This window comes from Oncorhynchus nerka, linkage group LG9b (assembly GCF_034236695.1).
Source record: "Oncorhynchus nerka isolate Pitt River linkage group LG9b, Oner_Uvic_2.0, whole genome shotgun sequence".
In the NCBI taxonomy this organism is placed as follows: Eukaryota; Metazoa; Chordata; class Actinopteri; order Salmoniformes; family Salmonidae; genus Oncorhynchus; species Oncorhynchus nerka.
In genome coordinates this window covers 5,695,335-5,709,418 of record NC_088424.1, presented here as the reverse complement: position 1 = coordinate 5,709,418, position 14,084 = coordinate 5,695,335, and the positions used below count along the sequence as shown (strand labels likewise).

The 14,084-nt window shown below is 42.9% G+C and overlaps 1 protein-coding gene and 1 pseudogene across 1 annotated transcript in view; one reads left to right on the top strand and one right to left on the bottom strand.

Annotated features, from left to right (window-relative positions):
* Window positions 1–7,585, bottom strand: part of LOC115114172 (heparan sulfate 2-O-sulfotransferase 1-like) — a 30,010-nt gene extending 22,425 nt beyond the window's left edge. Inside the window, exon 1 of the mRNA XM_029642221.2 lies at window positions 7,121–7,585. Coding sequence (XP_029498081.1) covers window positions 7,121–7,244 — 124 coding nt within the window. The 5' untranslated portion in view covers window positions 7,245–7,585. The remainder of the gene's footprint in view (window positions 1–7,120) is intronic.
* A 394-nt stretch (window positions 7,586–7,979) lies between these two features.
* The window catches only part of LOC115114173 (selenoprotein F-like), a 34,045-nt pseudogene continuing 27,940 nt past the window's right edge, over window positions 7,980–14,084 (top strand).

Sequence of the window (14,084 nt, the reverse complement as noted above, 5' to 3'; positions counted from 1 at the left end):
ATCTTTGAAATTGTTGCAAGTTGAGAGAGAGATAGATATATATATATATATATATCTATCTCTAAGTTCAGTCTGGATAAACGCACACAATTTTTCCCAGCACAGGCCTCGTGTTCTAAATTATAAAAATGTTTCACCCTTTTGGGTATGGGCAACAAAAAAAAATGAATGAGAGTACTCAAAAACAGTCAAAATGTCAAATGCACATCCTTATTACCACCACAATACTTGACTGTCATTCTTACTGTGGAATTCAGTGTTTGGTTTTTCACCGTGATTCATGTCGCCCCAAAAAATGGACTCAAGTCTGCCGAAAAGTGCCTAGGGGCACCTGGATTATGGTAAAGACTCCTGGAAGAATGTTCTATAGACAGATGAGTCAAAGAGAAACTTTTTGGACGACATGGTTCCCATTATGTCTGGCAAAAAAACAACACTGCATTCCACAGTAAGAACCTCATACCAATCGTCAAGCATGGTGGTTTTGGTTAAACCAGACTGAACACTGCACACTATTGTGAAGTGAAACAATGACAAGCGCCCCATTTAGTCTGGTTTAACCAGGCTACTTGACAGAGATCATTCAGGAACATCTTGAGTGTTCCAACTGGCCTTTCTATGACACACCACTTCTGTGGTAAGAGGCTGTCCCTAGGCAGTTTCGTGACAATGTACCAGACTGGCAGAACTCACAGTACACTGCAATTCTGAGGAGAAAGTCTGCCAGAGCAGTAGAGAAACTCAGTTCGCCCTAGAGCTGAGTGGGATTCAGTTGCTGTATAGAAGGTGGAAATTAAATGCGAGGCAGGAGGAAAGCAGTGGAACAGTTCTGCCAGACTGCCTTATCCTGCCATTCTCTGATAAAATTGGTTGTAAAACGCTGCAGACATGTGTCTCTCCCCTCCTTTTGTTAAGGCTTACGATGAGTGCTACCAGGGGTTTAACTATTTTTGTGTTGAGATGAAAATGTAACCCCCCCCCCTTTTGATACAACTATAAGCTCTGAAGCGGGAGATAGAAGTCTGAAATTGGGAGAGACCTATCCAAAGGCTGTTTGGCCACAGGGGATTATAATCTTGCACTGCGGTAGCATCCCAGACTCCAGAAAAAATAAATAAAAAGGCCATTTATGGTTATTGACTAGCAAAGCAATGTCTCCGCTGAAAAGTAATTTTATTAGCCGTTATGACAGCACCGGTCTACAGAAGCTGTTGTTTCAGCTGGGTCTCTCATAGGGATGTTGAGCAGTGTTATAAAAAGGGACAGTCACCCGCCTCGAATAAACGACACCTGCTCCCCCCTCATGCTTAACCACACCGGCCCCGCGGTCGCTCGTCAAACCCCTTGGAAACCGACAAGGGAACAACATGCGTGCGAGGAGAGCGGTCTCAACTACACTCCGGGTTGCGAAACAGTTCACAGCACCGTGATTAGCCTGTCAGTCACCGGGTCGCAACTGTGCACAAAATGTAGCGCAGAACTTCACGGGAAGACATTCTTCTTTAATGTCGAAGCCAATGTCCATAAATACACCAATCAGGGCCCTAACTGCTCGAGACTAGGGCCATTAGCACTCTGCCTACAACAAATCCATTCCTGACACCTGCATTTCCACAAATCGGATCCAATCCATTAGGCACTCAAGTGGCATGTTTCAGACTGGTGAGGGTGAGACACTTAGAGATGTACAGTAGCCACTCTGTAGTGACTGCCAGCCAATTAACATGACTCAGGCCTTTTTATAACCCCGGGAGGCTAAAAACGGCTCCATGGTGTCAAAAGGAGTCAGAGTGCGCTGGATAATGGCGATAAAGAGAGCGAGCAAGCACAGAGTTGAACTTGGAGAGATTCAAGTTCGCCACTCCTCAATTAACCTACTAACGAGGCTAAATTAAATGATCCAACCAGGCCTCGACCAGAGCCATACAGTTGCATACACAGCTCTGGCCTAGACTATACAAAAAGGCTATAGTTTCAGACTCTTGATACCTGTGTGTAATTGACTGTTGACGCAAATGAACGAGTTGGTGTTAGAGTAACAGTTTGTGTTATGCAACCTCACTTCAATGACAATGTGATAAAAACAAGTCAATCAAGCTCTGGCCAACCAACCACACGCACTGGCTATAACATTACTTGGTGACTAACTTAGCTCATTGCTCCTCAGGGAACATATGGGGACCATAGTGGAGACGGGTGTAAGAGTTACACTTCGATACAGAGCCTAGTTAGTGACATGGGACATGAGGTGACAGGTTTATAAACAGCGTTTCTATTTACGAGGCTCTCAGCAAGCATAGCATGACTCCCCTCTAGAGTTACGGCCATTGGCGAAAGCATCCAGTCAGCCCCCCCGCCCCACGTGCTAATGCACTTTACGTTTCTACAAAATATCTGTGCAAACCTCACCTGGCATAAGAGGACGCTAAGAATATGTTACCAGATAACACCGATGACGCTAGCCACAGGATACACAGATCATTAAAAGGCAGAGCTACCAAGCCACTAACAATATGCCCGGAAGACAATCTAAATAATAGGAAAAGTGATTCAACCTCTGAGTAAAGTAACAAGATTTGAATGACACAGGGAGCAAAAAGCAGATCAGAAAATTTGTTGTGAATGGGTCATATTTGAGTGTGCAATAAAAATGGGCCATATAAATATATAAAAACTGCTTTCTCAATGTAGACAGAAGAAATGCATCAGAACCTGGTTAGACAGCCAGGGGTGTCCATCATGTTGCCCTGCCTCAAACCATTTGACTACGCAACACATAGTGCAGTGCTCCAGTGTACAGAGACGTTTCATCTGTGGATGGAACAATCAGACATATTGCCAAGTCAACAAATTATTAGAGTGCGCCGTAACGCTGGCCTACTAGGCAGAGTTCCTCTGTTCAGTGTCTGTTCTTTTGCGCATCTTAATCCCTTCTTTTTATTGGCCAGTCTGAGATATGGCTTTTTCTTTGCAACTCTGCCTAGAAGGACAGCATCCCAGACTCGCCTTGTCACTGTTGACGTGTGCAAAGCTGTCAAGACAAAAGGGTGGCCATTTGAAGAATCTCAAATATAATTTGATTTGTTTAAAACTTTTGGTAACTACATGATTCCATGTGTTATGTCATAGTTTTGATGTCTTCCCTATTATTCTACATGTAGAAAATAGTACAAAAAAAGAGAAAACCCTTGAATGAGTAGGTGTTCTCTGTCAGAGTGACCATTGGGTTCTTTGTCACCTCCCCGACCAAGGCCCTTCTCCTCCAATTGCTCAGTTTGGCCTGGCGGCCAGCTCTAGGAAGAGTCTTGATGGTTCCAAACTTCTCCCATTTAAGAATGATGGAGCCCTTCAATGTTGCAGAAATTCTTTGGTATCCTTCCCCAGATCTGTGCCTCGACACAATCCTGTCTCGGGGCTCTACTGACAATTGCATCGACATCATGCTTTGTTTTAGCTCTGACATGCACTGTCAACTGTGGGACCTTATATAGACAGACACATGCCTTGCCAAATCATAACCAATCAATTGAATTTACCATAGGTGGACTCCAATCAAGTTGTAGAAACATCAAGGATGATCAATGGAAACGGGATGCACCTGAGCTCAATTTCAAGTCTCATAGCAAAGGGTCTGAATACTTATGTAAATAAGTCATTTTTAAAAACCTGTTTTCACCTTGTCATTATGGGGTATTGTCTGTAGATTGATGAGGATTTTTATTTAGTTAATCCATTTTAGAATGAGGCTGTAACGTAACAAAATGTGGAAAAAGTCAAGGGGTCTGAATTCTTTCCGAAAGCACTGTATATTATGACTACATTGTGACATTTGTTTGGTTTTGGACATAGGCCGTTTAGGAAGACACACACACCATTTTTCCCTCGAGGCAAGCCGAAGTCTGCAGCCGAAGCCCCCTCGTCGGCGATTGGTCAACAGTAGGGTTTGATCAATGAAGTACCTGTCGTTATTCAATGAGAGACGAGAGGCTTGGACTCGGGGGAACAGAAATAGAGTTGCTGGAGATGGTGGAAACAAGATGGTGGTTAGGAATAGTGCAGTATTATGATGAGAAAAAAGGAGAGGGTGAGAAGGTCTAAGAGAGAGAGAGAAGAGGGTGAGCTTGAGTCAGGTAAGAATGGTAGAAAAAAGGGAGATGGTTTGTTAAAGAAGGGCAGAAAGTGTAAGCAGAGGGTGCTGAAGACAGGAGGAGAAATGGAAGTGAATGAGGGTGAAGTATCGGAGGTGGTAGGTGTGGTGAAGTTATCGGAGACCGAGTCTTGCACCGAGGGTCAGGATAAAGATGAGTCAGACAGTAGGAGGAGTTTAGTTTATGGAAAAAGTGGACTCTTGCCTGAGCCATTTGTGGTTTCACGGTGGGGGTCTTTTTTTAAATTGATTTAAAAATAAGTTGGGTACTGTGGAATCGGTGAAGGTAACCAGAATGGGTCGTGATAATTGTCAATGTTTCTGCTGGTCAGAGGGAGAAGGCGCTTGGAGTAAAACAAAATGGGGGCAAGACAAGTGAATTGTTTCGCTCTCAAGAAAAGGGTGCCAATGAAAGAGTGATAACTGGGGTAGCAGTAAATATAAAACTTGACCAGTTGAACTGAAAGATTCCCAGTGTATGTGATGCGACGCAGAAAGAGTGGCGAGAGTGGGGAAACAGAAGAGCCGTTGTCTGTTCTTTTGAGTTTTGAAATGGAGTCTTTGCCCGCCAAAGTGAAGCTAGGATATAGACAGTTTAAGTCGGATGTTCCTAACTGCATGTGTTTGGAGTCATTTTAAACTCGTTTTTCAACCACGCCGCAAATTTCTTGTTACCAACTATAGTTTTGGCAAGTCGGTAAGGACTTCTACTTTGTGCATTACAAGTCATTTTTCCAACAATTGTTTACAGACAGATTTCACTATCACAATTCCAGTGGGTCAGAAGTTTGCATACACCAAGTTGACAGTGCCTTTAAAACAACTTGGGAAATTCCAGAAAATGTCATGGCTTTAGAAGCTTTGGGAGCAATTTCCAAACGCCTGAAGGTACTACGTTCATCTGTACAAACAATAGTACGCAAGTATAAACACCATGGGACCACTCAGCCGTCATACCGCTCAGGAAGGAGACTCATTCTGTCTCCTAGAAATGAATGTACTTTGGTGAAAAAGTGCAAATCAATCCCAGAACAACAACAAAGGACCTTGTGAAGATGCTGGAGGAAACAGGTACAAAAGTATCGACATAACCCGAAAGGCCACTCCGCAAGGAAGCCATTGCTCCAAAACCTCCATAAAAAAGCCAGACTACAGTTTGCAACTGCACATGGGGACAAATATCATACTTTTTGGAGAAATGTCCTCTGGTCTGATAAAACAAAAATAGAACGGTTTGGCCATAATGACCATTATTATGTTTAGAGGAAAAAGGTGGAGGCTTGCAAGCCGAAGAACATCATCCCAACCGTGAAGCACCGCATCATCATGTTTTAGGGGTGCTTTGCTGCAGGATGGACTGGTGCACTTCACAAAATAGATGGCATCATGAGGAAAATTATGTGGATATATTGAAGCAACATCCCAAGACATCAGTCAGGAAGTTAAAGCTTGGTCGCAAATGGGTCTTCCAAATGGACAATGACCCCAAGCGTACTTCCAAAGTTGTGGCAAAATGGCTTAAGGACAACAAAGTCAAGGTGTTGGAGTGGCCATCACAAAGCCCTGACCTCAATCATATATAAAAATTTGTGGGCAGAACTGAAAAAGCATGTGCAAGCAAGGAGGCCTAAAAACCTGACTCAATTACACCAGCTCTGTCAGGAGGAATGGGACAAAATTCACCCAACTTATTGTGGTGAGCTTGTGGAAGGCTACCCGAAACGTTTCACCCAAGTTAAACTATTTAAAGCCAATGCAACCAAATACTATTTGAGTGCATGTAATCTTCTGACCCACTGGGATAGTGATGAAAGAAATAAAAACTGAAATAAAACAATTATTCTGAAATGTCACATTGTTAAAATAAAAGTTGTGATCCTAACTGACCTACAACATTTTTTTTACTAGGATTAAATATCAGGAGTTGTGAAAAACTGAGTTTAAATGTTTTGTTGAAGGTGCATGTAAACTTCCGGCTTCAACTGTATATACACACACCATCATTGAGGTACGTTTTCCTGAGGTACGTATCGCAAGGCTTCACGATGTCTTAATGTAACCTAGCCCTTGATCGTGACTAATTTCCATTACATATAAGAGTCATTGGACGAAAGCGTCTTCTGTAGTTTAAGAGCTGCGACGCATGGTATGAACAAACACGCAACACTTGTGGTACGGTTTTGGAAGTATAAGGACCTGATCTTTCATATCAGCTAGAAATCATTTTCAAATCAAAAGGTTTAATAGATACACACCTTTAAAGGGTTAGGGTTACCAAACGACCATATATCCATGTTACAGCGCTTGTTTACGTGGCAAACAGATGGAAAACCGAATGGACTACCTGAACTAATTACCTGTATGTTATCAAGACAGAAATCACAAATACATTGTCACTGAAAAATACTGTCAGCGGCAACTGTTAACAGTGTACAGTAAGTGTGTATTTTAAATTTGTTTAATGATTTTTGACGTGATATTAAAGTAGAGGGCTATATGTTTCCAGAACCGTACAGCAATTGAGAATCAGTTCACATTTCAAATGGAGTATTTGGCCGTTTTCGCTCCCAGAGCCAATTCACACTTTAAACAGAATATGTAAGGTCCTTGGACTGAGTAACCTTACGCTCCTTTAGTCCAATATTGGGCTAAATGTAACCATGACTGCGTCCGGACATCAGTGCAGTTTAGTGTAAACAGCGTAAGTGTATGGTCGACATCTTCAGGCAAAAACAGACTGTAAATTGGATATGTAAATAGATAGATATCACACACTCACACCTGGGGTTGCCCTCAAAATGCCAGTTTGTCACCTCACAAGCAGAATTGTCACAAGATAACCCTAAATTGACAACCATGCTGACAAACGCTTAGCAATGATTCAACCCCTATTGGATGTCAGACTCATTTTCCCTGTTGTATTACCGGCTGCGTGCAGCATGATTAACGTGGATAGTTAGAACGCAGTCTTACCTAGCTTCACCCGAGACTCCTCCAGCTTCTGGATTTGGTTCTCCAAGAAGAACATGGCCACTGCGAATGCCAAAAGCGCCAGAAGCTGAAACTTTGGCGGCATCATGATCCTTAGAAGCCCCATCAAACAATCCAGTGAGAACAAGTCATTCCTTGTTTAGAAAATACAACATAAAAGGAAGTGGAACGTTGTCAATCACAGCGCGAATTTGTGTCTGTGTATGGCCCTGTGCATTTGAATTGTTCTTGTCCAGTGTTTACATCCCTGGTTGTTCACGGGAACACACTCAGATCCAAATGATTTGTTTCTTAGGATAATGTACTCTCATAAAAGAGAACTGCATGAAACCTCAATACCGTCTTGACGTTGAGATGCCCCCCCCCTCACAAGGGTGTCAACAGAAACGGCCTTGTGTTCCTCGGTGTCTGCGATTCTCCCTCTCTAGAAGCTGTGTTCACTCCGCACGCCTATTTTCGTCGGATGATTTATATTAGTTACAAAATCCCTATTGGTGGAACCAACAGTCCACTAAATTGGATAGGCTTTTCATTGGTCAACAGTCAAGTCTGTTGTAACGGGATTGGACACATTTTAAACAGTTCTTGAATTTGGCTACAGGGGGCGGTGTCCACGTGCGAATGGAATGTAACTGTGTCTGATCAAAGAAGAAAAGTCAAAGGTGCCTTTCTGTTAGCCATATGAAAAGAGGAAGACAAATTACAAATCACAACTTTTAGACAGATAATGATAAACAATCAGATATTATTATTGCGAATATAAAATCACAGTGTGTTGAATGTAAAGAGAACCCAAAAAGCGTGTATATTGCAATTTACATGACATCAGGCAGTTGGCAGTACTACTTCCTACATTTAATGGGTCCTCAATTTCCTCCCTAACAAAGCAATCTCCAAAATGTCTGGGGAGGTGTATCTCCTGTGGCTTCTTTCTCTCATACAAACGGTAGGTTTATCAACAAAAATAAGAATATCCACACGTATACATAGCACCGCGTTTATCGGATGGCAGATTTTCTTTTGTTACACTCGATTTATACCCACTCCTTTGCCGCGACAGTGTAGTTATCTTGAAACGAATGACGTGGCTTATCAAAAACGCACCGGTTTACTAAAGTTGATTCGTTCACCAGCTAACGTTAGCTACAAATGACAAGACATCTCAAACGTTAACCCTTACATACTGCACTTTAACGCAAACCCGATTTAATGCGAGTTGTGATAGATGAAAGACTGAAGTGACAAAGGGAAGAGCCAACCACGGCGAGACAGTCAGCAGCTGAGATTATGCAAACATTCTACCTAGCTAACCTCATTGTTGTACTTCTGTGAAGATGAACGCGATAATTTAAACGGGTTACATGCACACGACCCAATGATGTGTATATAAATGAATGTTTATGACCGGAATTTCCACAACACTACTTTGTGTTAGTAATGGATGCTCAATGAAAGGAACTGTCCTGATTTGTCGTAGAAGCTTGCTAAAAAACTTGAGCAAGCCTTCCTTCATGAACTGGTCTCTGTAAAATGGTATAGAATCAGCTTGATCCCCTCTGTCGAAGACACTTGGACCTTTTTTGACATTTTCAGTGGTATTGTTAACAAACACGCCCCCATTAAGAAAATTAGAATTAAAAACAGGTTAAGTACCTGGTTCGACTGTGATCTTGCAGAGTTACTCCACCTCAAGAATTGCATTTGGCGAAAGGCTTGGCACACGCATACTCTGGCTCTCGTTCAGACAAATGAGAAATAAGTGCACTCAGGCTATCCGGACAGTCAAAGTTAGTTACTTTAAGGAGCAGTTCTCTCTGGGTCTAACCCCAAGAAGTTCTGGATAACTGTTAAAGACCTGGAGAATAAACCCTCCTCACAGCTGCCCATGTCCCTTGAAGTTGATGTGGTTATTACTGACACGAAGCACATGGCTGAGCTCTTTAATCACCACTTCATTAAGTCATGATTCCTATGTGACTCAGCCATGCCTTCTTGCCCGTCCAACATTTCCTCATCTCCCACCCCTTCTAATGTGACTAGCCACGGTGCTCCTCCCTCTATTTCCCCTGCCCCCTACAAAGTTTCTCCCTGCAGGTGTTCACTGAGTCCAAGGTGCTGAAGGAGCTCCTGAAACTTGACCCCAAAACAAAGGGTCACATGGTTTAGACCCTTTCTTCTTTAAAACCTTTTATGGGCAGGTGGGACGCTAGGGTCCCACCTGGCCAACATCCGGTGAAATTGCAGAGTGCCAAATTCAAAATACAGAAATAGTCCAACTAAACAGTTATAAAAATACAAGTGTTATACATCAGTTTAAAGATTAACTTCTTGTTAATCCAGCCGCTGTGTCAGATTTCATAAAGGCTTTACGGCGAAAGCATACCATGCGATTATCTGAGGACAGTGCCCCGCTTACAAAAGCATAGAAACATTTTAAAACCAAGTAAAGGAATTAATCCTCGGGTTGTCTATTGTCTAAGTAATTCATAATATTTCAACCAGACAATAGCGTCTTCAATAGAAAGGAAAAACAACGAACGGCACGTAATCGGGTCACGCGCTCAAAACGGCTCTGGTTCATTCTAGAGTCCACTGAAAGAATGGTCTTATTCTTCCTCATTATTCAGAATACAAGCCTGAAACCATGTCTAAAGACTGTTGATATCTAGTGGAAGCCATAGGAACTGGAATTTGGGTCCAATCCAAAATACATACTGAATTTAATAGTAAAGTTCCCACATCAAAAATATCCCACTTCCTGGATGGATTTTCCTCAGGTTTTCGCCTGCCATATCAGTTCTGTTATACTCACAGACATGATTTTAACAGTTTTGGAAACCTTAGAGTGTTTTCTATCCAATACTACCATGTATATTCTAGCTTCTGGGCCTGAGTAACAGGCAGTTTACATTGTGCACCTCATTCATCCAAAATGTAAAATACTGCCACCTACCCAAGAGAGGTTAATGTTGCTGCCTCTATCATCGCCAAGCTTATCTCAGACCTTTTTAACTTGTCTCTCCTCTCTGGGGAGGTTCCCATTGCTTGGAAGGCAGCCACAGTTTGTCATTTATTTAAGGGGGAGATCAAGCTGACCCTAACTGTTATCGGTCTATTTCTATTTTGCCCTGTTTATCAAAAGTGTTGGAAAAACTTAAAAATAGTCAACTGACTGGCTTTCTTGATGTCTATAGTATTCTCTCTGTTATGCAATCTGGTTTCCGCTCAGGTTATGGATGTGTTAGTGCAACCTTCTAGGTCCGCAATGATGTCACCGTTGTCCTTTGATTCTAAGAAACGTTGTGCTGCTAATTTTATTGACTTGGCCAAAGCTTTTGATAAAGTAGACCATTCCATTCTTGTGGACCGGCTAAGGAGTATTGGTGTCTCTCTGAGGGGTCTTTGGCCTGGTTTGCTAACTACCTCTTTCAAAGAGTGCAGTGTATAAAGTCAGAACATCAGCTGTCTCAGCCACTGCCTGTCACCAAGGGAGTACCCCAAGGCTCAATCCTAGGCCCCACACTCTTCTCAATTTACATCAACAACATAGCTCAGGCAGTAGGACACGCTCTCATCCATTTATATGCAGATGATGCAGTCTTATACTCAGCTGGCCCGTCCCTAGATTTTGGGATAAACTCTCTACAACAAAGCTTTCTTAGTGTCCAACATGTTTTTTCTGCCCTTAACCTTGTTCTGAACACCTCCAAAACAAAGGTCATGTGGTCTGGTAAGAAGAATACCTCTCTCCCTGCAGGTGTGATTATTACCTCTGAGGGTTCTGAGCTCGAGGTAATCAACTCCTACAACTACTTGGGAGTATGGCTAGACGGTACACTGTCCTTCGCTCAGCACATATCAAAGCTGCAGGCTTAAGTTACATCTAGACTTGGTTTCCTCTGTCGTAATTGCTCCTCTTTCAACTCAGCTGCCAAACTAACCCTGATTCAGATGACCATGCTAGATTACGGAGACGTGATTTATAGATCGGCAGGTAAGGGTGCTCTCGAGTAGATGCTGTGAAATTGTTTGATTACTTGTTAGATATTACTGCACGGTCGGAACTAGAAGCACAAGCATTTCGCTACTCTCGCATTAACATCTTCTAACCATGTGTATGTGACCAATACAATTTGATTTACCATTCGCCCATCAGATTTGCCACCAATGCCCCTTATAGGGCACATCACTGCACTCTATACTCCTCTGTAAAATGGTCATCTCTGTATACCTGTTGCAAGACCCACTAGTTGTTGCTTATTTCTAAACACTCTTAGGCCTCACTCCCCCTATCTGAGATATCTACTGCAGCCCTCATCCTCCACTTATAACACCTAGTCTGCCAGTCACATTCTGTTAAAGGTCCCCAAAGCACACACATCCCTGGGTTGCTCGTCTTTTCAGTTCGATGCAGCTAGCGACTGGAACGAGCTGCAACAAACACTCAAACTGGACAGTTATCTCAATCTCTTCATTCAAAGACTCAATCATGAACACTCTTACTGACAGCTGTGGCTGCTTTGCGTGATGTATTGTTGTCTCTACCTTCTTGCCCTTTGTGCTGTTGTCTGTGCCCAACAATGTTTGTACCCTGTTTTGTACTGCTACCATATTGTGTTGCTGCCATGTTGTTGTTGTGTTGCTGCCAGGCTATGTTGTTTTAGGTCTCTCTTTATGTTGTTGTCTAGCTTGTCGTGATGTGTGTTTTGTCCTTTATTTATTATTTGTTGTTTTTATCCCAGCCCCCATCACCGTAGGAGGCTTTTTGCCTTTTGGTAGGCCTTTCCATTGTAAATAATAATTGGTTCTTTACTGACTTACCTAGTTAAATAAAATAAAAATGTGAGATTCCTCCACATTACTGATTGGTATGCCAGCCCATACTCTATCTTGTGACACTGTTGTGGCTAAATGGAGATGTATTTAAGAATAAGTGATGTGACAACCAATCCAATGTTTCCCATTGTCTCCTGCTCAGCTGTCGGCATATGGAGCCAACTTGTCCTCAGAGTCATGCAGGGAGCTGGGCTTTTCCAGCAACCTCTTGTGCAGCTCCTGTGACCTGCTGGGGGAGTTCAGCCTGATCTCCATCCAGCCTGTCTGCAAACAGTGCTGCCAGCAGGAGGTCCATATGGAGTCCAGGAAGGTAACACATTAGGCTGCATTTAGACTATCTATGGGTATATCAATTGTTGTTGTTTCTGTCCATTCATCTGCACTTATTGGAAAATAATTTTCAGGTGAAAATAATGTTCTGGAAGCTCATCAATAGCCTGAGTTTCACCCGGTCAGTCCTTGATTTTTTTTTTTTGCATTTAGTTGTTACAAAGTGGGATTAAGCCATCTTAATCCCACTTTGTAACAACTAAATGCAAAATGATCAATGATCTACACAAAATACTCTGTCAAAGTTTAAGAACAATTTGAGCATTTGAAGAAGAAGAAAAAAACTATCTTGTATTCAACCCCCTGAGTCAATACATGTTAGAATCACCTTTGGCAGCTGTGACTAAGTCTGGTTAAGGCTCTAAGAGCTTTCCACACTTGGATTGTGCAGCATTTGCCCATTTATTTGTTTAAAAAAAAAACTCAAGCTCTGTCGAATTGGTTGTTGATCATTGCTAGACAACCATTTTCAAGTCTTGCTATAGATTTTCAACCAGATTTAAGTCAAAACGTTAACTCGGAAACTCAGGAACATTCACTGTCTTCTTGGTAAGCAACACCAGTGTATATTTGCCCTTGTGTTTTGGGTTATTGACCTGCTGAAAGGTCAAAATCAAATTGTGTTAGTCACATGCACCGAATACAACAGATGTATTACAGATGACCTTACAGTGAAATGCTTACTTACAAGCCCCTAATCAACAATGCAGTTTACAAAATACGAATAAGAATAACAAATAAAAGTTACAAGTAGTTAAAGAGCAGCAGTAAAATAACAATAGCGAGACTACACAGGGGGTACCAGTACAGAGTCAATGTGCGGGGGCACCTGTTAGACTAGTTAATTGAGGTAATATGTACGTGAAGGAAGAGTTATTAAAGTGAGTGTGCATAGATAACAGAGAGTAGCAGTGGTGGAAAATAATGGGGGGGGGGGCAATGCATTTGATTAGATGTTCAGGAGTCTTAAGGCGTGGGGGTAGAAGCTGTTAAGGAACCTTTTGGACCTAGACTTAGCGCTCCGGTACCTCTTGCCGTGCGGTAGCAGAGAGAACAGTCTATGACTAGGATGGCTGGAGTCTTTGAGAATTTTTAGGGCCTTCCTCTGACACCACCTGCTATTGAAGTCTTGGATGGCAGGAAGCTTGGCCCCAGTGATGTACTGGGCCGTACGCACTACCCTCTGTCGTGCCTTTTGGTCGGAGGCCGAGCAGTTGCTATACCAGGCCGTGACGCAACCAGTCAGGATGCTCTCGTTGGTGCAGCTGTATAACTTTTTGGGGATCTGTGGACCCATGCCAAATCTTTTCAGTCTCCTGAGGGGGAATAGGTTTTGTCCTGCCCGCTTCACGACTGTCATGGTGTGCTTGGACCATTCTAGTTTGTTGTTGATGTGGACACCAAGGAACTTGAACGTCTCAACATGCTCCACTGAAGCCCCGTCGATGAGAATGGGGGTGTGCTCGGTTCTCTTTTTCCTGTAGTCTACAATCATCTCTTTTGTCCGGATCATGTTGAGGGAGAGGTTATTGTCCTGGCACCACACGGCCAGGTCTCTGACTTCCTCCCTATAGACTGTCTTGTTGTTGTCAGTGATCAGGCCTACCACTGTTGTTATCGGCAAATGTAATGATGTTTTTAGAGTTGTGCCTGGCCGTGCAGTCATGAGTGAACAGGGAGTACAGGAGGGGGCTGAGCACGCACCCCTGAGGGGCCCCTGTGTTGAGGATCAGCGTGGCAGATGTGTTGTTACCTACCCTTACCACCTGGGGGCGGCTCG